The 21,519-nt window shown below is 38.6% G+C and overlaps 2 protein-coding genes across 2 annotated transcripts; one reads left to right on the plus strand and one right to left on the minus strand.

Annotated features, from left to right (window-relative positions):
* The first annotated feature begins 604 nt into the window (after positions 1-604).
* becn1 (beclin 1) lies at positions 605-6,070 on the plus strand. Its single transcript, NM_001104778.1, has 12 exons — positions 605-638; positions 807-936; positions 1,007-1,071; positions 2,864-2,922; positions 3,025-3,115; positions 3,235-3,371; positions 3,459-3,653; positions 3,734-3,880; positions 3,966-4,115; positions 5,220-5,280; positions 5,363-5,505; positions 5,615-6,070. Exons 2-12 carry the CDS (start codon positions 813-815, stop codon positions 5,781-5,783), a joined length of 1,341 nt encoding a protein of 446 aa, NP_001098248.1. The 5' UTR covers positions 605-638; positions 807-812; the 3' UTR covers positions 5,784-6,070.
* Positions 6,071-6,180: 110 nt separating this feature from the next.
* Positions 6,181-20,846, minus strand: LOC101155888 (serine/threonine-protein kinase tousled-like 2). Its single transcript, XM_011487963.3, has 21 exons — positions 20,268-20,846; positions 18,986-19,080; positions 17,634-17,705; positions 16,826-16,895; positions 16,669-16,706; positions 16,478-16,570; positions 15,476-15,583; positions 14,801-14,893; positions 14,446-14,556; positions 14,185-14,321; positions 13,944-14,093; positions 13,587-13,653; positions 13,382-13,479; positions 11,123-11,204; positions 10,906-10,997; positions 10,704-10,793; positions 8,967-9,136; positions 8,755-8,893; positions 8,540-8,651; positions 8,342-8,449; positions 6,181-7,035 (listed from the first exon to the last, which is right to left on the minus strand). The coding sequence occupies exons 2-21, from the start codon at positions 19,076-19,078 to the stop codon at positions 6,862-6,864; spliced, it is 2,097 nt and encodes a 698-aa protein (XP_011486265.1). The 5' UTR covers positions 19,079-19,080; positions 20,268-20,846; the 3' UTR covers positions 6,181-6,861.
* Positions 20,847-21,519: the final 673 nt, after the last annotated feature.

Here is a 21,519-nt window from a genome sequence, read left to right on the forward strand (position 1 = left end):
ATATATATATATATATATATATATATATATATATATATATATATATATATATATATATATATAATATATATATATATATATTATTATTATAAATTACGATCATTGTAAATAGCTTTTTAAATTATACCAAATTTTCCTTGTTCTTGTTTTTTTTATATATATTATTCTTAGTCTTTTTCCCCTGTCAGTTGTTATGGTAACGAACAAATTTCCCACGTGTCGGATCAATAAAGTATTTCTGATTCTGATTACAAATACATATTAAGTACATGCACACCACCATGTTGATAAACTCAGCATAGTTCTGCTTTAGTAAATAATAAAACCTTTTTTTTTGCAAGGAACATGTGTTGAAGGGAAACTGTACAGTTAACATCGAATAGTATCCTGTTGAAAAGAAAAAAAATATTCATGGCGAAATCCATGTTTCATTAAAAACTGTAGGGGGCAGCACATAGCTGGTGCTGCGTCAAAACAACATATTTCCAAACAAAAGAATAAGTCGTCATTCACCGTAAACAAAAACAAGGACGCCTCAAAAGCATAGCGATCCTCTAAATACAGACTTATAGCTTCTTAGAAAAATGCTTGAATCGGCATAATAATTAATTTTGTTTAGTTTTTTTCAACAACCCACTGTAAGTATATATTTTTCTCAACCATACTGGCTGTTTTCTAGAAAACAATGCTAAATTGCATGGCTAGTAGTACGTAGCTAAACTTGCTGCTGCGTTTAGCCTTAATGACGTTTAATTCTTGCTTTGCTTTTTAAGCAAATCTTTTTTATTTTACCGTCTTTTGTAAAGATTGAAATGGAGGGCTCCAAGTTATCCAGCACAATGCAGGTGAGCTTCGTGTGTCAACGATGCTGCCAGCCGCTCAAACTGGACACGTCCTTCAATGTTCTCGACCGAGTCACCATCCTGGAGCTCACAGGTTTGATCGCCTTTATTGATCGATGGTGCTCGTTTTCCAATATTAATGTTGGCTTTGTGTATCTCCTCAGCGCCGCTGGTCACAGTGACACCCAGCAAGCAGGTTGACAGTAGCGACGGGGAGCCAGCACCAGAGGTGGGTCACCTTTTTCCGGGTAAAATTCAGATGCCATCCCCTGAGTTTTAATACCTAAACCAGTGCTTCTCAATTATTTTTTGCCAGGCCCCCCCTAGGAAAAGAAAATGTTTCGCGCCCCCCCTGACCCCCCCCCCCCCCCATAACCCCCCCCCACACACACACACACACAGACACACTCGCGCGGTGACAATACATCAGGTCAGTATCTATAAAATTTGTATACCTAAAATTGTATCTTTTAACACTAACAAAAGAAAAAAGCAAAATAAATCCACTTTCAACAAATATTAACTTTATTTAGCCACAGAAACCCTGTTCTAGTCTAAAACAGAAAAGAAGCTGAAAGTACCTGAAATAAAAAAAATCTGTCATTCCTTATTTAAACTAGAAACATTTTGACCAACTGAACCATTTGATGCTGAAAAAAATAATTCAATCAATAAATAATATTAAATCTAAATTGATCTGAAACATTAACACAGCAGCACCAATATATTTAACGTTTTTAGTCTGAAGAAATAGGTAAAAACGTGCTGATTTTTTTTTTTCTAAATGACGGATTGTTTATTTCTGATCTCATAAAAGTGCAGCTGTTTTCCTGCATTACCTGCTGTCTTTATGTCTGTCTGACACTAACTAAACCACAGGCAGACAAAGAAAACATGGATGGAAAATAAAGACACGTCATCAAAATGTCTACAATAGTTCATAAAGAATGACATTGTTAGCATGAGCTTAGGAATCTAAGGGCAGCGGTGATCTTGGGCAACAGGCAGCGGTAGCAGTGGTCCGCGTGCCCCGATTCCCCTGGCAGACAGGGCCCACACCACCCCTCCCCTTTCGTTCTCACTCGCGCAGCCGCGGACAGACAGAACAGACAATAGGAACCGAATAGTGGACCAGATTATTTTCCAAGCACTGAGCCGCTGTCACCGCTGCCCCCACGTTAAATTTGCGCACCGGAAAAACCTGTGCCTAAAACCGCCACCACCGCGCGCCCCCCCTGGCATCGCTTCGTGCCCCCCCCTGGGGGCGCGCCCCACTATTTGAGAAGCACTGACCTAAACCAAGCCACAGAGTCGATTAGGGGTAATTAATTAAAAAAAAAAAAGCATGTAGGGTTTCTGTCACCCGTCTGCTGTTTTTCTTCTCTCTAGAACCAAAAAGTACCTAATTTCTATTGACAGAGAAACATATTTGTCTTTAATGTTTTTACACACATAAGAGAGAAAACATCACATATGTTACTTTTACAACCTTTTCTGTAATTGTTATAACCACACTTAATATTAAGGTTTAATGGGAGGAAAATGCATGTGCAAATACATATAAATGAGTCTTACTAATACAAATCACAATAATGACAATAATTATCTTTATTTAGATACAATTAGCTGACTTAAGAAGTATTATAAAATAATTAAATAAATTGGGGGGAAAAATATAAGAATTTGGCCAGTAATAAAAAAAAGACCTAACCTCAGTACAAAAGTTTAGGTTGGGCTTCACGATAGAGAATCTACATCATAATATATAATGTTATAGTATTTGCAGATTGAAATTTATTTTCAAGATTAAGTCGCAAAAAACATAAAAGAAAATAAACAAAGAATAATTTACCAATATGGCCTTTACTTCTCGCCTACCTTGTATGCTGTATCGTTAACATTTTTTTTTAATTTTTCAAAGTAGATCTAAAATATATTTGTTAGATGACAGGGTACACAAATAATGTAATGCTAATCTGTTTTGATTTTCCCCACAAATTTATTTTGTTTTTGTCCTTTAGGAAACCTTTGAAGAAAACAAGCAAGATGGAGTGTCAAGAAAGTACATTCCTCCTGCGCGGTGAGCAAGCACAACAATTATTTTTCATTTAATGATTTCGATTTATTTTATTTTACCAACTGTATTCCCTTTTTGAGCTCCGATCGGTCCCTTTTTGTTTAGAATGATGTCAACAGAGAGCGCGAACAGCTTCACACTGATAGGAGATGCATCAGACGGAGGCACCATGGAAAATCTTAGCCGAAGACTTAAGGTGGGTTCACCTTTAAATGAGAAATATATTTAAATCGGGTTATCTTTGACTTTTCCTCCTATTGCAAACAAGCTTGTGTAGCGAGTTGAAAGTTACGTGTCTCTGTCTGCTCATCACAGGTTACCAGTGATTTGTTTGACATCATGTCTGGCCAGACTGATGTGGATCACCCTCTGTGTGAGGAATGCACCGACACGCTATTGGATCACCTGGACACGCAGCTCAACATTACAGAGAACGAGTGCCAGAATTACAAGTAAAGTTTTCATTTACATGATGTCCGTTTTCACTCAGAAGCAGTGGCTCTCTTTTAAGGGCAGATTTGTTTTTTGTTTTTTCTCAGACAATGTCTGGAGCTGCTGTCGAACCTCCAGGCAGAAGACGAGAAGACCCTCCTGGCAGAATTGCAAGAGTTAAAGGATGAGGAGGCCTCTCTGGTCCAGGAGCTTGAGGCTGTGGAAGAGCAGAGAGCTGCTGTTGCCCAGGACTTAGCCCAAAGCAGGATCCAGTCCCAGCAGCTGGATACAGAGGAGCTACAGTGAGTGGCCCTGAAGGAAAGTCAACAGTGGTTCATGAAAGACACAGCAAACGTTGACTTTCATTCCTCCATGCCAAAAGGTACCAGAAAGAATACAGCGAGTTTAAACGACAGCAGCTAGAGTTGGACGACGAGCTGAAGAGCGTCGACAACCAGATGCGATACTGTCAGATCCAGCTGGACCGACTGAAGAAAACCAACGTTTTTAATGCAACATTTCACATTTGGTACAAACAATGGACCAAAAATGTTTGTTTTTTCTCTACAAATAGTTTTTTAAAAAACAGAGACAAATGATTTTTCTTCTTGCAGGCATAGCGGCCAGTTTGGTACCATCAATAACTTCAGACTGGGTCGACTTCCCAGCGTCCCTGTGGAGTGGAATGAGATCAATGCAGCTTGGGGGCAGACGGTTCTTCTGCTGCATGCTCTGGCCAACAAAATGGGACTGTGTTTTCAAAGGTACACTTTTAACTTTAGTTCAAACTCAGCATCCACTGTATCCTATATACCATACATCTTCCAATAGTAGTTCTACCGTTTATCCCAAAAGTTGGGCGTTTATTAAAGGCAGGCGTCTATTGGAGACCAGCCTTTATTCCATCACAGACAGAACCGCGATGGCTAATTGGTTCATTTTACTGTGACATTTGGTCAAGAAATGCAGAGAAAAACACCAGAGGTACATTTCTGGATTTATTAAAAATGATGAGAATGTTATGATTAGCAAACGTTTCTTTTCCCTTTGAAGTGTCATCAATATTTCGATCAAAAATCCTCTTTGCTTTCATGCGGATCATTTTTCTGGAGACGCCCGCGCCTGTCGTTTTCTAGGACATACTTTCTGCAGAGCGGTAGTATTTAATCAGAAATTCACCTCTGACTTATGGGTCGGACTGTCGGCGTTGATAACCCCCACCCCCTTTTCCCGTCACCCATAACTGAGAGCTCTCTGTTTACACGGTCTTTTGACAAGCTCACGACCCCCTGCACCTAGCATTAACGGTGCAGGGGGGAAAAAAAGGCGAGCAAAATTGGAGCCCCGGTTTTGAGTCAAATGCCAGCTTGGGAGTCGGAAAACAAAGACGTACATGAATCTAGTCGTCTAGGGGTTAATGCATCAGAATGGAGCGGAGCAGGGAGTTGTGGGCCGCCTTTTTCTTTGAAAAAGATTGTGTTTGTGATGTAGAAAATAGCCTTATCTAAATATCTTTTTCAAACTGCATTTTTTTCATCCTGATTCACAATGGTTCCAATAAAGAACTACTCAAATGTATTAATATTTGTCCTCCATAACCAGAAAAATGCCCCAATAACACGTTTAAAACACAATTTTCATTACATACCAGAATGTTTATGTTGAAAGTGTCAAAGCAGGATTTATTATTTATTGTTGTATTACATCACAGCAGCCTTAGTATAAGTGGACTAAAAAAAAAACTAAGTGTTCATTGTTTATATGTCAATTTTAACGTTTTTGCGAGAGAGAGGTGTAAATTGTAAATTGTTATAGGAGAATCCATTCTGCATGTCTCTAAAGGATCTGTATGCTCATTCAAACCACAGATACCGGCTTGTACCATATGGAAATCACTCCTACTTAGAGTCACTGACAGACAAATCAAAGGTAAACTTTTCAACTTACTCTTTACGTTAGCGTTGGTCTAGATTGGCGTTCTTACCCCCCTGGTTGTTGTGTTTGGCGCCAGGAACTTCCATTGTACTGCTCTGGAGGTCTGAGGTTCTTCTGGGACAATAAATTTGATCACGCCATGGTGGCTTTCCTGGATTGTGTCCAGCAGTTCAAAGAAGAGGTGGAAAAAGGCGACACTGGTTTCTGCCTCCCTTATAGGTACGTCTGATGTTTTCTTTGCCTTTTTGCCCCAGATTTTGCATCTGTAAAAACTAAACTGACAGAATCTGTTGTTTTTTTTTTTTTGTTTTGTTCATTTAAACCTCAGGATGGATGTGGAGAAGGGAAAGATTGAGGACACAGGAGGCAGCGGCGGCTCCTACTCCATCAAAACCCAGTTCAACTCTGAGGAGCAGTGGACCAAAGCACTCAAATTTATGCTTACCAATCTGAAATGGGGCCTGGCCTGGGTCACCTCTCAATTTTACAACAGATAAACAAATAACTGATGTAATCAGCCCTGATAAAAGGGCTGTGATTCTATTAGCTAAATACAAAATACGCCTTTTTCAACTTTTTATTGGGTTGGAATTTGTCAAAATACTTTCATTTAGGTTGCAGATGTGAAACAATTGGATCTATATCGACTATAACTTTTGTAAAGTTGGATGGAAACCCTTTAGCAAGCAGCATACAGCTATAGTTTTTGTTCATTTGCATGCTATGAAACTAATCTTTTCATGATCTGACACATCCTTCATTTCACTTTTAGGGGTTTGTTTTTGAAAAAATATTCTGGAATTTCATTAAAAATCTATCAGGTCTGCTTCCTTGTATACAGTGTATGAATCTTTTTTAATTGTATAAAAAAATGTAGAGAAAACAACCTCAAGCTTTTGCTGTGCATCATTTATTGTAAATGAATACAATTCAAGTTTTGCTGTGAAATGCCAACAGAGACGCATCCAAACAAACAAACCAAAATCCTCTTTAATGGTTTCACATTTCCAGGCGAATGTTACTTCACAACACTCACTCAGCCCATCCACCCGCCACCTTGATGGTTGAGAACATTAAAGGCAGTAAATGTCATGGAAAAATACAGAAAAGCAGCGGTAAGAGCAGGTGGGATTATTGAAATCGGATGAGAAGCAGCCGGTTTCCACAGAACCGGCCCGTATGGATTTTTAGTCCTCGATCTCCGGTCATCAGTCACTTTCAGGAGCCCTTCCTAAAGCACAGAGGTTTCTATCCTATAGGGATATTTGTTATCAACCAGTTCTGGACATTTTTTTTTTTTTTTATGCCTCCTTCAACCAGTCACTTTTACGCCCGACATTTGTGCAATTCTAAAGTCTTTATGTCAAAAAATAAAAACCTTAAATAAACTTAACTTTAAGTTAGTGCATGCATGTGGGCAAATCTTTGGGTTCTATTTAGCCCACAACTGGAAGCTTGTGGACAGTTTTACAACATCCCGTCATTCTGTCAGTCACACTCTGAGGATTCCTCCCTCCCTTCATAAAAGTGTGTCCGTGTGGCCGTTTCCTCTCAGGGAACTGCTTTCAACTGACTTCAGTTGGAGGCACTGCTGCTGTAGTTGCTGGACGTGGAGGGGCTCGGGCGCACCGAAGCGGTGCTGCTTCCAAGAGCTTTGCGAATGTTGGGCATGAGGAAGGGGTCGCTGGCCAGCTGAAGCACATCCACACGATCCTCCTTGTGGTAAGTTAGGCAACGTCGAATGAAGGCCTATGAGGGGGGAAAACAGAGGAGAAATTATTACTTTAGCATTAAATTGAACACATCAAAGTATTGTAATTTAGAAGATGAGAGGTTCTAATCCGGAAGTGGCTAAACTAACCACTCATTTTGAGGAATAAATTACGTAATGTGGCTACGTTATGTGTTAAGTAGCTATGCAGTCCCTCATTATCATAATGATCATCATAACGGCTTTGATTAACCGATGCGGCTCCACATGCCACCTCTGCAGTGCCTTCATCTGGTTGACTGCAATGTCAACACGGCGCTGATAGCTCAATGGAAACAATCTCATTTACATCAATTGAAGAAAATCTTTCACTCCGGGTTGTGGGGTCTGAGATCTGATTTTCCTGCTGCTGTTCAATAAAGCTGATGTTGGTGTGAGATCTGTCAATCTTAGTCCAGAATAGGCCTGCACAATAAATCGCAAATTTATCGTTATCGCGATTTCAAGCTGTGTAATACGCATTTTGCAAAAGTCGGCGAAAATCGCAATAAATGTTAAACCTTAAATGTGCTAAACCAATCTTATGGCAACTTGAAGTATTTAATGAATTGAATAAATCCTTTTATCCATTTGACCAATCAGATGGAGCCCTTCACGTTGTTGACCAATCCGGTGGAGCTTTTATGTTAGATGTTGCCCTTCTAATTAGACGAGGATCATTTGGAGATGTATTTAAGGTATTTTGACTCTTATTTAAATTAATCTTTTGCAGTGAAATGGAAATGTTTTTGTTGTTTTTGCCATTTGATCATGTATCGCAAGTTATATCGCCATCGCAATATTGATCACTAATGTCGCATATCGCAAGTTTTTCACATCGTGCTGCCCTAGTCCAGAACATACTCCAGTGTGTCAGAGTATAACGCAACTCTATACCATGGTCTGTAAGTACTCCATTCTGATTGGCTGCAGGGTGTCCAAATTCCCAGACTGCTTCCTAAGACCATTTAGATCAGGGGTGTCAAACTCGATAGGTCAGGGGTCCAAAAGTCCAAAACAGGCTGAAGGTCGCGGGGCCGAACAGAATAAACTTTTATTGACCACTAAAACTAAACTTCACTTTGGGCTTTCTTGATAGTAATGCATTTAACTTTTAATGCACTTTTTAAGTCTCTGCAGCCAGTCCAGTAAAGATGACTAATAAATATAAGCTGAACTACTTAATCTTAGTTTTACCCATATAAATCCCTTGTCGTTCTGTTTGATCATTACTGAATACCAGCTCCTCTTCACACCATTTCAGTTGAGCAGGATAGTGTAAAAAACAAAATAACAAAAACACACCTTCGCCTCCATGGTCACCACAGGTTTTGGGGGGAACTGCACCTCAGTAGCTTTCAGTATGGTGTTTTCCTGGAGGATATCCTGCTGCGTTTGGTTGTGACCAAATGGCTTAAGGATGAAAACAAACAGGTTAATGAATTATTTCAAGTGAAAATATAATCCTGACTCTTTGTGTTCTTGGATGTGGCAAACGGTTACCTTGCGGCCATATAAACTCTGGTAGAAAATGACACCTACAGCCCAAACATCCACCTTGTTGGATATTTTAGGGGGGTCCTTTCCCACTATAAAGCACTCAGGTGGTAGATACCTGTGAAACACACCAAACCTGACACTAAACCGTTTTCCTCATTACATCACTCTGGATAAAAGCTGTTCTCGGTCGGTAGATGGAGCACTCTGAGCCCGTTTACCAGTAGGTCCCTGCTCCCTGCGAGGTCAGCTCTATGCCATCTGCCAAGTTGTAGTTGTCGTCATCCATGATCTTGGACAAGCCAAAGTCTGTGATCTTTATCTCCCCTGAGGCGGTCCCGTTCACCAGCAGGATGTTTCCTTAAATGAAGCGCTTTCAGTAACAAGTTTGAAATGTCTGGAGGACACCGGATTTGAGAGTTTGAAGGCCTACCAGGCTTAAGGTCGTAGTGGATGATGGGGGGTCGAATCTGATTGAGGTACTTGAGGGCGTTGACGAGTTGCATGACAATGGAGCGGCCCTCCTTCTCAGTCAGAGACTTATTCTGCTTCAAGTAAGAATCCAGGTCGTTTCCTGCACAGTACTCCAGCACCGTGCAGAATCTGGGCAAAAAGCGGGTTGAGTTACTAATCCCCCAAATCCACACTCATCCGAGGATCATTAAAAATTCAGCTGGCAACAAAATTGAGTAAAAATGAAAGCCGCTTGTGGTGTTGGATAGCCTCCAGGTGCTACCCGCCTCCTTTTGACCCGCCCTCACTGCTCCATCTCTCTCCCTTTCCTACCCTGCTACCCTGGCCAGAGCTGCAGATTACAAATTAATTTTAAAAATTAAAAATGTCAGCTTTTTAATTGGTTTTATCTCCATAGCCATCGTTTTATTTATTTTTTATGTCACCTGGAAGTAAAATACTGGTCTATATCATTTTTAGTCGAATCGGCAGAAAGAAATTTCTGATTTCCTCAGCAACAGAGGCTTTTCTGATATGTTCATATTGTTTCGTTCAGCTTGAGCCAACAACTGATATATTAAATGTTCACAATAATCTGGTAAAGTTTAGCTGGCTTGCCATGCTAACACAATTCAAAATCTGCAAACTTTAAACAAGCATTTTTTCCCCCCAAGTAGCTTCCCAATGACGCTTGAAGAATTATGAGGCGATAGATTGAAATCCCTAAGAAGAGTTTTAATTTGGTACTTAAGGGAAAATATCAAGATGACCTTTGACCTCCAACAAACTTTGGTTGTGGTTGAGGACTTAAACCGCCCCATTTTGTACAAAAATGTGAACATCCCAAAATGTAACACAATTACATCGACATGTCCGCCAAGCTGTAGGTCCTGTGGCCATACCATAATATCAAAACTTACTTTGGTGTTTTGGTTTCATGAGTGGAACTATCTTTTTTGAGATTTTGGTCCCATTCATTTTTTCCCCCTACTGTGATGCCATTTTTTTGGTTCACTGGGCCCAAAATTCCTTTTCCCTGGGTACCAGGATGTGTGCAAATTTTGGTGATCTTTAATTGTTTGGCGGGAAGGACCTTTTTAGCACAAAGGCGCAGTAAGAAAGCAGAATGGCAAAAACATTAAGGTCCAAAAACAGCTGTGGCCATAATAGTGGATTTATTGAAAATCTACTGGAGCTTTCTTGCATCTATTTCTGTAGTATACTAGAGCTTACCTCAAATATAAATTTAGTTTTTTGAAAACATTTTTAAAGTGATGCTCCTTCAGAAGAAAACCCTAAAGCTAGAATTTATTAATAATTTTTTTTTTTTTTTAGATCTTTCCCCATCTAATTTTTAATTAAATATCCATGTTTAACTTTCTTTACATCTCCGGTTTGAGATGAACTGAATTTTTTAAATGTCTACAGCTTTCACATCAATTAATAAGAACTATTTCTTGTCCTCTTTAAATATGTAGCCCTTTTCCCTGAAGTCGTTGGACTAACAAAACAACCATCTCTACCAGAGACATCGTCCTGAGTGAAGATGCTTGAAGCAGCAGATTCTCATCAATCATGAAACATCCTGACTTTACAAACATTCTTGTTCTCACCACATAAAGGAAAATGAACAAATGTCTCTGTTCTGGGGGGCTAAGGGCCTTGGATCATGTCGTTTATGCTCAGCGTGGTGTTTAACAGTGAGTGAATAACTTACGAGTCTGTGTTGATTGAGAAATAGTCGTAAAGTTTGACAATTCTAGGATGATCCAATTCTTTGTGGATCCTGTATTCTCTACAAGCGTGTCTGAAAAAAGATTCAATGAATATTTAAAATACGTTTTAGAGCTAAAGACTCACAATTCATGATAGTTTGAAAGGTTGCAGTAACAGTGTGATAGGTAGAACATGGGGCTTACTTGTGGTAGCTCTGCTTCTTGTCTTCCCTCCAGTTCTTGTTGAGTTGATGGATTTTAATGGCCACATATCTCTGCTCTGTTAAATCGAAAGCCTGAAAAAATAAACAACAGCCTGTTTTTTAAACAGCGATTCCTGTCCCGCAAGGTCAAAAACATTCAGACTTTTTACAAGTGAAACGTGGAAATAAAAAATAGAAAAAAGACAACACATCCTTACTTTAAAAACTTCACTGAAGCCGCCTCTTCCGAGTAAATGTAAAAGCAGGTAACGGTCATTTAATGTGGGGTTATCTTTAAACCTGCAGAGGAAGATGTTCAAGTTGTGTTAGCCTGAATTAAAAATAAAACGAGCCAAACATTTGTTGTATTTGTCCGTCAGATTCAGCAAATTATACCACTTAAAAAGCTGAGTTTGGTCGGTAACGTCCATCATAGAAAGTATTCTGCTGTGAGATACAATATTTAAAAAAAGAATTCAGGAATTCACATTGCCTCACATTTTAAGGAATTTATTTGTATTATGGTACAGAAAATGAGGACTCATCTCCTGCAAACAAAAAGGAATTCTGTCCTTCACAGACCTGTTACTTCTTTAAGAAGCTCCTCCACTTGTTACCTGTATCAATGTCACCTGTTTGAACTAGTTTTCTGTATAAAAGACACCTGTGTACACCTCGATAAACCCCACTTGCTGTGTTTGGAGGGGGAAAAATGCAGAATTACATCCCAACAACATCACTGTGAAGCATGGGGGTGGAAACATCCTGCTTTGGGCCTGTTTTTATACAACGGGGATGGACTGACTGATCGATATGAAGGACAGGATAAATGGCATTTGGGGCAAGAACCTGTGAGATCGTTGAAACATGACAGTGATCCCAAGCACATCGCTCAGACAACAATCCCCAACCCCCGGGCTGCAGACCGGTACCGTTCCAGAAAGAATGAATAATTTACCGTATTTTCCGGACTATAAGTCGCCCTTTTTTTCATAGTTTTGCAAGGGGTGCGACTTATACTCCGCAGCGACTTATATTAGAAATAAATTGAAATAAATACATTGTTAACCCTCCTGTTATGTTCATTTGTGAGGAACAGAGATGATGTTTCTGGGTCAATTTGATGTATGAGGTATGTTAAGTCTTAAGAGTATGTTAAGTGACTCAGAGAATCAGCAAACTTTTTTTTACAGTAAGATCTTGAAGGCTAACAAGATAATATTCTATTTTCCAATGATTTCATAGATTCAGAAATGCAATAAAAGTGAAAACTGTTTCTACAAATACAGGATGAAAACAGAGTATTAGTTAGCCAATGATGCTTCATGAAAGGAATAAATAAATAAGTTTGAGAAAAAATTACTGTGAATTTATTAGATAAACAGTCTGCTATGATTGTGTCATATAAGGTTGTGAAAGTTAAAATGTGACTTATAGTCCAATGCGACTTATCTGTGTTTTTTTCTACTTTATAATGCATTTTTGGGCTGGTGCGACTTATACTCCGGTGCGACTTATAGTCCGGAAAATACGGTAAATTACTTCCGTTTTATTTCATTCAGGATCTAAAAGATGTTTTATTTTGAAAAATCGCTCCATTCTCTGTTCCATCCGTCTATGTTACTCTTGACGCAGGCCAAGGTGCTCATCTCGGTCATGTGATAGGTTACCGCTAAAATTAAACCCAGGAGCTAGCAAAATGAGTAAAAAACAAACGTCTTTGGAGAGTTTCTTTGCCAAGAGGGAAAAACGCCCAGCCTGGAGACAGAAGAGGAGCCTTCGGCTTCCAATAAAAGAAAGCTACATTTAACAGACAGTACTTCGTTTTTGCACCATGAGTGTGGGAAGGGGAGAGGATGATGACACCTGTGCGATGTTCAATGCTGTGCGTGTTAAAATAAAAGCTCGGGGTTCGTCTTGTCATGTCTGTTTCTCCTTCAACATAGCGTTGCTAAAATAATCCTCCATCCTCCTACATCTTTAAGACCGGTCCGTGAAAACTTTGTGTGATGTCATACCGGTTCGTGGCGCTAAAAAGGTTGGCGACCTCTAATTTAGAGCTACATTAAAAACATTTCAAAGCTCTGGACGGTTCTAGCCAGTCTCTGGACTTCAATCTAATAGAGAATCCGTGGAGGGAGTTGAACGTCCAGACCCAAAGCCTCACAGTTCTAGAGAAGATCGGCATGTAGAATAGACCAAAATGGGAGCTACAGTTTGTAAAAACCTGGGGAGGACTGCAGGAAATGTTTGACCTGTGTCATTGACAAAAACTGTTACATTACGAAGTACAGAGGGGAACTTCTGTTCCATAAACAAATAAACTCTTTGATAATCCTACAATGTGATGTCCTGGATTCTTTTTTACATTCCGTCTGCCATAGTTGACATGTTTTTATGATGAACACAACAAATTTCCTCTTTTTAAGTGGGCCAACTTGCAGAAACACTATACCTATGTGCCTCACTATACATACTGAGAGTTGTCTTCATTGTAGATCCGCTTCAGCTCCCGAATGTGCAAACTTCTGATGCGCTCCAACTGTTCCAGCTCTGTTTGAATCTCTGCTTCTTCCTGCGTTGATGACAAATGTATCACTGATGTAACTTTTAGGAAAACAATCCAAACACTTAAAGATTAAAAGAAAAACGCGGACAAATTCGAAACTGCGCAGTTGGAACCTTTTTTAGGCGACCCATTCGAAGTTTAAAAATCTCCTCTTGCTCACGGTACTCCGCCAGGGACAACCTGGGAGAAAGGATGCTGTGAAAGTTGTTTGCCAACAAGTTCAGACATTTTATTTTAGGTGCACAGAAAAAACGGATAGCACTGATTTTAAACTATAAATAAATTAATTCAAAAATATAGTGTAGCCATATAAAAAAAAAAAATCACAATTATGTTTTTTCCATCTATAAAAGATAAAAGTCTCACAAAAACATAAAACTGGTCAAAACACAACCTTCAAATGTCTTGTTTGCAGACTGCAGTGATCTCAAAATACATTTTTTAATAAGCGGTGTTGATGTTGCACTGACGTTTCGTTCTCCTGGCTGCTGTTTCTGCTCTTTCGTTTGTTCTGCTCCACGTTCGACGGGGGAGTCAAAGCCGTGGGAGGCTTCCTCTTCCCAAGCAGCTTCTTCTGCCTTTCAATGTCCTCGCGCTGCATGTTGATTTGCTCTTGCTGCCTAAAAATAGATTAAAAATGAAGCCATCATAATGACTCCTTTAAACCAATAAATAAACAAAAGCCAGAGTGAATTTTTCTGGCGAGCTGACTTGATGAGGTTCTGGAAGGCGTATCCATCCGTCCACTGCTCAGTGAAGGAAGCTCCATGGCGTACGGTGGTGAAGTGACCTAAACGCAGACGATCCTGCATGCTCTTGTCCCTGCAAGCCATCTTCTCCTGCTTCGACTAAAAGCAAGACAAATCCGTCAAAATTGACCCAAAAGTGGCAGATAATTACATCACCACATTAGCTAAGAAGACTTTGGTTTTTGCTCTTTTCAGATCAGGCTTAAATGACATTTACACCAACCTTTTCAGTTAGAAGCTTCTTATTCATGTTCGCACATTTGTTGAGCCGCTCTTTGTAGCGCTCCAGTATCTTTTGCTGCTCTTCTACCTGTTGCCTCAAGTCACAGTTTGCCTGTCAAAAAAATAAATAAATAAAAAAACTATTGCTAAAAAGCACAGTTTGTATGTGCTCTTTAACTGAAATGCTGCAACAACAATCTTTATGTCAGGTGACATTGTTGGATTAACGCCTAAGCCAAAAGGACATGTTGAACTTACAAGCTCCATCTTTCTTTTTCAGGTTGATACATGAACATTTGTAATAATAGTCTTTAACTTTTAAGACTTTAAAAACTGAAAATACTTTGTCATCTTACCCTCAGCAGGTCATCTATTCTTCCTTCCTTCTTCTCCAGTTTAGAGTTCTTCTCTTTTTCCAGAGTTTTCAGTTTCGTCAGCGTCAATTCAGACTAAAAATCATTGAGACAAGACGTAAGGAAGATTATGAGAACCTAAACCACATTCAGCCAACACAGCATCATTTGAGCCAGATGTTAAAATGAACAATATCCATCTTGAAAGTCTGCATTATCAGTCGAGGATGAGCTGCTGAGCTCATGCAGGGTTAAAAGTACCTTTTGAGTACTTCCCTGGATAAATTATGGACTTGTTTTAACTTTGCTCGTAGCAGTTTTGGTATTTTATTGTGCATCATTTGCTTTAACCCATTTTTGCACAGCGGCTTTCTTGTCTACCTTTTGTCTGAAACAAATGTCTCCATTTTAAACAACAGTGATTTTTTTATTAATTTATATTATTAATTTATCCCAAAATAAAAAATAAAGAATCTTTAATCTAATGCTAATCTAAAGTGCTACCCTTTAAGGCATGCCGTGTGTAATGCTTGCAAATGAATAAGAATAAATAAAAATCTGCTTTAATTGTAACATTTTTTTCAAAATTGACAATTTTGAATTCTATAGAGAATGATAAAAAAATAGTTTGATAAAAAAATAACATGAAGCATCTTTAGGAGAAGGCTGGATCAACACCTGGATGGCTTTGTGTGAGCAGGAGGGCATCGGGGCGGTCCGGTATGAGCTGCAGGATGAGGAGTCTGTGTGAGCCGAGCCAGTGGATGAAGGACTGTCGTGCTGAAACTGACATCCAGGAGAAACGGAAAACAGCAAATATTTAATTCATGCTACACAGAAGCAAAAAGATGCAAAGAACAGATAAATGGTTTTAAACTGCTGTAATTGCTGTCAAGAAAACGTGAAAATACAAGAGATTCTACACTGAAGTATCACGTTAGCATAAAACATATGAAACTGTTTATTAAGGGACCGGTTCCTACATTCAAACGGGGAGGTTGTCCCTTTGAAAATAATATATTTGGTAAAAAAAAAATGCTGGATGGTTAATCTGCAAATATATTAGAAAATAAATCTCTCCTCTACATTCCCAGACACCCTTCAAATGATAAAATTGTGGCAACACGTATGAAACTTCCAACAAAGGAACTCATTAATTGCCCAAACTGTTTTGCTTAATCCAAAAAAAAAAAAAAAAAAAAAAAAACTAATAATGTTTCAGTTCATGAATAGTGTCAATTTGTTAAGATTGGAGTCTTTGCTTAAAAGTGCACCAAAAACAAATTGGTAAAAACTGAGTTTTAACATAAAAACAATATTTTATGCATATTATGACCTGTGAATTAGTGAACGTTTATTATTCCTCCAGACTTTAATATTTAAACACAAAATTACACATTCAGATAAGGTCATAATGTGCCAATCAGCAGAATAAAATAAATAGGTCTTTCATATTTAAACTTTATTCTTAGATTTTTGGGAGGTCTAAATGTTTAGGGTGGGGGTAGTATGTTGCAAAAAAACAGCATTCCAACTGCAAAGGGGATTGGGTTACATTTTTAAAACAGAAAAAGAAGAGGACAAGGTACGAAAGAGCAAAAATGACATCCATTTTTCTAATTATTTGCAAAGCATTTAGTCTTGGCAGTATTTTGGCTGGAGATGAATGGCGGCGCTCACCAGAAGATAAGACAGGGATTGCTGTGAAGAGGCCCGGACCAGCATAGGGATGCTGCGTCCAGGACTGGTACCCGACACGCTGCTGCCAGCAAACTGCTCATGGACACGGGAGGAGAAGGATTTTTTTTTAATTCAAAGATGAAGCTGACAAGAAAAAAAATACTATGACTGTTATGAGATTGTGTACAAACCTCAAAAAAATCACTATACTTCTGCCCCCGTCCCTTTCCTGCAATGAGACCCACATGTGAAACCTGTTAGATGAATATTTATGCATACAGAAACCCAAAGCCGGTTCAATAAAGTATTCTTGTTTGGAAACAATGCAGAATAACAAGTTGGACTTGCCTTGACCGTTGGTGTCAGAGTGGTCTCCTTTTCTCTTTCTGCTTCTCTCAGTGGCTTTCTTCTCTGGTGTCTAAACATAAGCAGAAAAATACCCTCAATTTGCATTTTGTTCTTCTGAAACAATATTCATTTAGTCAAATTAAACAGAAACACTCGAAGAACAGAAGTATCAACATTTTGCTGAAACTTATAATACCTTTAATTTTGCATGGAAAAAAACAAACAAACAAAATTTTGAGAAGTTCTGGAAAAATCCCAGAAAAACGAGTCTCTAGTCTCCACAAGAACTAGTACATATGGGATTAGGCTATACCTACAGAAAGTGTTTTAGCCTTTAATTCTTTCCTTTTTTATTTTGTAAATCTTTATGCGAAACAACAAAAGCAAAACCAAAACAAATGATCTCTTATTTTGTAACAGTAGATGTAAGTTGCAGGTGAATCTATTGTGGAATGCCAACCATTTGAACTTTTAGGTCATTGTGTCATTGACACACTAAACTCACAGACAACATACCATTTACTGTAAAAAAATAAATAAAAAAACTTGATAAATGTTGTTTAAACAATAAATGTATGCAATACTTTAAAATAGAAGGAGAGAAGAACAAACAGCTTGTAAAACACTTCTTTCAAACAAATTAAAATCCTTCAGGTGTTTATTACAACTTGCTAGTTGTTTTACAGCCCGTTACTCTCGTTTTCTGAGATGTTTAATCAAAGGATTAAAGAAAAAAGGAGTGGAGAAAGTGTGTTCATGGGTACAAGTACACAAACATGGCAGAATTTTTTTTTTTGGTCTAACTAACCTCAAGCTCCTTATCGCTCAGTGATCCAGCGCTGCACAGAGATTGGTCTGATGATTCGCTGTTGGCTGAACTCTTGGAACAGAAAGGCGAGGACAGTTGTTATTGATCTGAAAACTCGTGTGCCAAAAGCAGTGAATTAGTCTTTAAGAACCCACTCCGATGAAAATTGTGTTTTTAGTGTTTTTAACGTGTTCTTGTAGACTTTTTCGGATGATGGAGGACATGTATAAAGAAAATTAAGGTAAAAACTACAATTCTGAGCATTAGTTTCTTAAAAATAGTTGTGAATAAGAAGCAGATGAAAAAATGCAGTTGCAAAAAGAGCTCATTAGTTACGCAGAACTCCACGCCAACAGTTCCACCCACTACTCGGAGGTGAATTTCTAATGAACTACAGCCTCCCTGCAGAAACTATGTCGTCGAAAGCAAAACAAAAAGAAAAGAAGGCAAAATCGTAAATAAAATACCACTGGAAATGCTTTTAATATACATTAAAAGAGAATCGGAGTGGGTTTTAAATCACCAAAAAAATCAAATGATGGTGATCACAAAAAGACATAACACAATCTGTGAAAAATAAAATAAAAATCATGAAGTTATTTTATATTTACTGTCATGTCATAAATGTCCACATTAGCACATCCGCCTACCACATCCTCAAAAAGTATAAATGCTAAAAGTTGAGGTTGTATCTTGGGACCACATTGTTAGAATAAGATAAAGGAATAAGAGCCAGCTGATGAGACTATAAAGAAACAGAAGGCTAACTGGGGCAGCAGACTAATGCTTTTAAGGCCTTCTGGCGTACTGCTCCTCAAGGTCACACAGACAGCAAACTACCGTACCCTCAGTCTTTGTAGCACAGAATTAAAGCAAGTTTTTTGTTTTTTGCAAAAGAGGAGTTACATACTATTACAAGCCATTTGGGGTTTTTAACATCTACTCCAGCTGCCCCAAGAAAACATAGGCACAGCTTTTTGAAGAGCTGCCATTTTCTCAAAAGTGCCCCCACACACAGTAGCACACTGATCTACAGCAAAGCATCCAGCCAGAAGCTGCTAGCTTTAGCTGCAATGCCATCTCACTGTCACCATCCCTAGTGAAACAAAGAAATACTGGCCAGCGCCCAAAAAACAAGCCAACACAGAGCTGGTCTTGTTTTACCTTTAGCTCATTCCACTACATGAAACTCTAGGACACTGAGTGTTTTCTGTAAGCAGACCGACTTCTGCATTCAAATAGAAAAGCTTCATTCAGGAAAAACATTTTACAAAAACACATAAAGTTCAACCTGGACCCCTTATAGGAACTAATGAGGAACAAACAGCAATAAAGTCATGGAGTTCGCCAACCTTAGCCAAACCAACTCCAGTGAAGCGAGCCTCAAGCAGCTCCTGCCTTCGTGGATCCAGGCTCAGAGCCCGACTATGAAGCCCTTCCATCATGCCTAGAAAGATGACACAATTAAAAGGGAGAAAAACAAAGGAAAAACGAGGGTAAGAAAAACAAAATGACAAGAGACATTTAACCGACTCAACCTCAATGTCGGTGATACAAAACAGGAAAATTACAGCCTCATCAGAGCGTGGACCTTTGCTGGATCAATACGTTTTACAGTTAACTGTCAAAGATAAGCAGTGATTCCCTTACACAATTTGTAAATGTTAACCCAAATAAATACATAAATAATAATCAGTTGATCAGTTAGTTGACCAATATACTATTTTTTTTAGCATAATTAAAAATTAAACTTAAAAACTAGAGAAAAAAATATTTTTGGGGGTTTTCAGTTGACATTTTATTAAAAAAAACCACCATGAGATCATTACCATATATAAATACTTATGGGGATCTTTTTAATTCAAATTAATTTAAGTGAATTTGAAGCATAAAATTCTAACACTACAATAAAAAAGTTCATAAAGTTCATAAATGATAAAATAGCAGTGAAATTCTATGGTATTTAAAAATAGGGAGTAAATTTACATTTAGCTTCTTCTTGTCATGTCATAGCAAATATTTTTTTAAATTTTTCAACAGCTGGTCAAAACAACACATTTAAGCTTTTTTGCAGTCAAAAAGAAAGAATGAAACCCACATATAACTTGACATGCAGCTTTTTAAACATTCATGACTTTAAAAATCAGCCCAAAATAACAAAGAAAGAACATTTTTAAGAAAGCTAATGTTCGTTCCTAGAAAAAAAAACCCTAGCCAACCGACCTGACGTGACTCCATGTAAACTCTTTTGACAAAGTTACTAAATTCAAAATAGACGTTTTTTTTAACAACGTTATTATATTATTTCTTTACGATTTTGTCATTATTATTATTATTATTATTATTATCTTAAAAGTTGTTCCGTAACGGTTATCTGCCCATGGAGCAGCTAAAGGAATGTGCATATCAAGCTAGCCAACCATGCTAATAAACCACGTATCGCCTTCGTTTCAAGACATAAAAGCAAAACAGCGCATTGAGTCGTCATAATCAGTCGTCAATTTATTAAAATTATTACAATATTGCACTTTTTTTAAAGAGCTAACCCCCTGTTAATGGTTAAATCTGCGACTTAAAATACCCAAAAGGTTAGCATCAAATTGATTAGCAAGACAATAAAGTCAGAGGTCTCACCTGGATTTTTATTTTTATGTGTGGAGTTTTCGACACGAGTGGCAGTCCTCAAAAAGATGCTGTCCACCCACCTGGTGGCAGGAAACTCCTTAATAACATCGGAGCCCACTCCTCACAGGTAACGTTGTTCGATATAAGCTATCCATCAACAAGAATGATGTCGAATTCAGGTGAGAAAATTGGTTAGCTTAGCCAATGCTAGCTTGAAACGCAGCTGACTCCTACTGGTGTCATCCGGACGAGAGGCCGTGATCCTCGGGGTTTCCTTGTCAGCGATGGTGACCCCTGCAGCGGCAGACAGAGAGCTCGAAATTGCCCCCCAAAAACCTCCTGACAAGTGTCGTCACATTTTCGAGCCAAACTCGGCTGAACTGCAGACACTATCGAGCTTCCCCGTCGGAAGCTGTCACCTTGTTAAAGTCCATCCTTCGGGTGATAAAAGATCATAACCCCCCCATAAAACCAACCGCGGAGAGCTGACACCGGTTCCACCCGCCGCGCGCTGATCAACACATGAGGTAACCTCTGCGGGCCGGAGCATCCCCCGAAGCCTCTGCGCACCGCACTGAGCCCGAAACAGGAAGAAGACAGCTCCCCAAGGACACGCACACCTCTGAGGACTGTGGGGCGCCAAATGTGAAAATACACCTCATGAATATGTGACAATTTTACACATTTCTTTCCATATGCATTTATATCACATTTTCTCTGTATATTTATCACCAATAAAAGGATTATCTGTGAATGACTTGAAGATGTGTACTTTTAGAGGCTAAATTTAAATCTAAATGGAAATAATAAATCTTAACGTTAAATGTAAATTTAAGTGTTCCACTTAAATGTTAATTATAAATGTTCACTTCAAATGTTTGGGAAATATGCTAATGTGGCCACGCCCCTCCCCCGACCAGTCCATGTTCGGGAGGAAAGTTTGATCGTAGTCATGGCAAACTCTTTGAAACCTGAGGATACTGAAAGGGACATGCTTTCTGCAGTGTAAACTGCACTGTGAGGTGTCCTTGCACCTACACCGCTGCTGCTAATCTCGTAGGTGGGGGGGAAAAAAAAATCCCATAACACTATATTGTGGAAACTGATTTTTAGCTCGCTAAACTAAACAGGTTATGAGTTTTCTGAAACCGTTCTGAAAGCAGCCTTAAAAAATAAAATAAAAAAGTTTAAAATTAATCAAAGAATATATTCACCCCAACTTCACTCGGAAATTTGAACATGTAATTTTTAGCTTTTATAG

The sequence above is a fragment of the Oryzias latipes genome, chromosome 19, assembly GCF_002234675.1.
Source record: "Oryzias latipes chromosome 19, ASM223467v1".
Classification (NCBI taxonomy): domain Eukaryota; kingdom Metazoa; phylum Chordata; class Actinopteri; order Beloniformes; family Adrianichthyidae; genus Oryzias; species Oryzias latipes.

Excerpts from the sequence above, each read along its gene's own strand:
- becn1 (NM_001104778.1), top strand. The coding sequence starts at position 813 with ATGGAGGGCTCCAAGTTATCCAGCACAATGCAGGTGAGCTTCGTGTGT. Across the intron at positions 3,372-3,458 it reads AACGAGTGCCAGAATTACAA|ACAATGTCTGGAGCTGCTGT; the intron begins GTAAAGTTTTCA and ends GTTTTTTCTCAG. Across the intron at positions 4,116-5,219 it reads ATGGGACTGTGTTTTCAAAG|ATACCGGCTTGTACCATATG; the intron begins GTACACTTTTAA and ends TTCAAACCACAG.
- LOC101155888 (XM_011487963.3), bottom strand. The coding sequence starts at position 19,078 with ATGATGGAAGGGCTTCATAGTCGGGCTCTGAGCCTGGATCCACGAAGG. Across the intron at positions 8,894-8,966 it reads CCACTACGACCTTAAGCCTG|GAAACATCCTGCTGGTGAAC; the intron begins GTAGGCCTTCAA and ends GCTTCATTTAAG. Across the intron at positions 8,652-8,754 it reads CAGGGAGCAGGGACCTACTG|GTATCTACCACCTGAGTGCT; the intron begins GTAAACGGGCTC and ends TGTGTTTCACAG.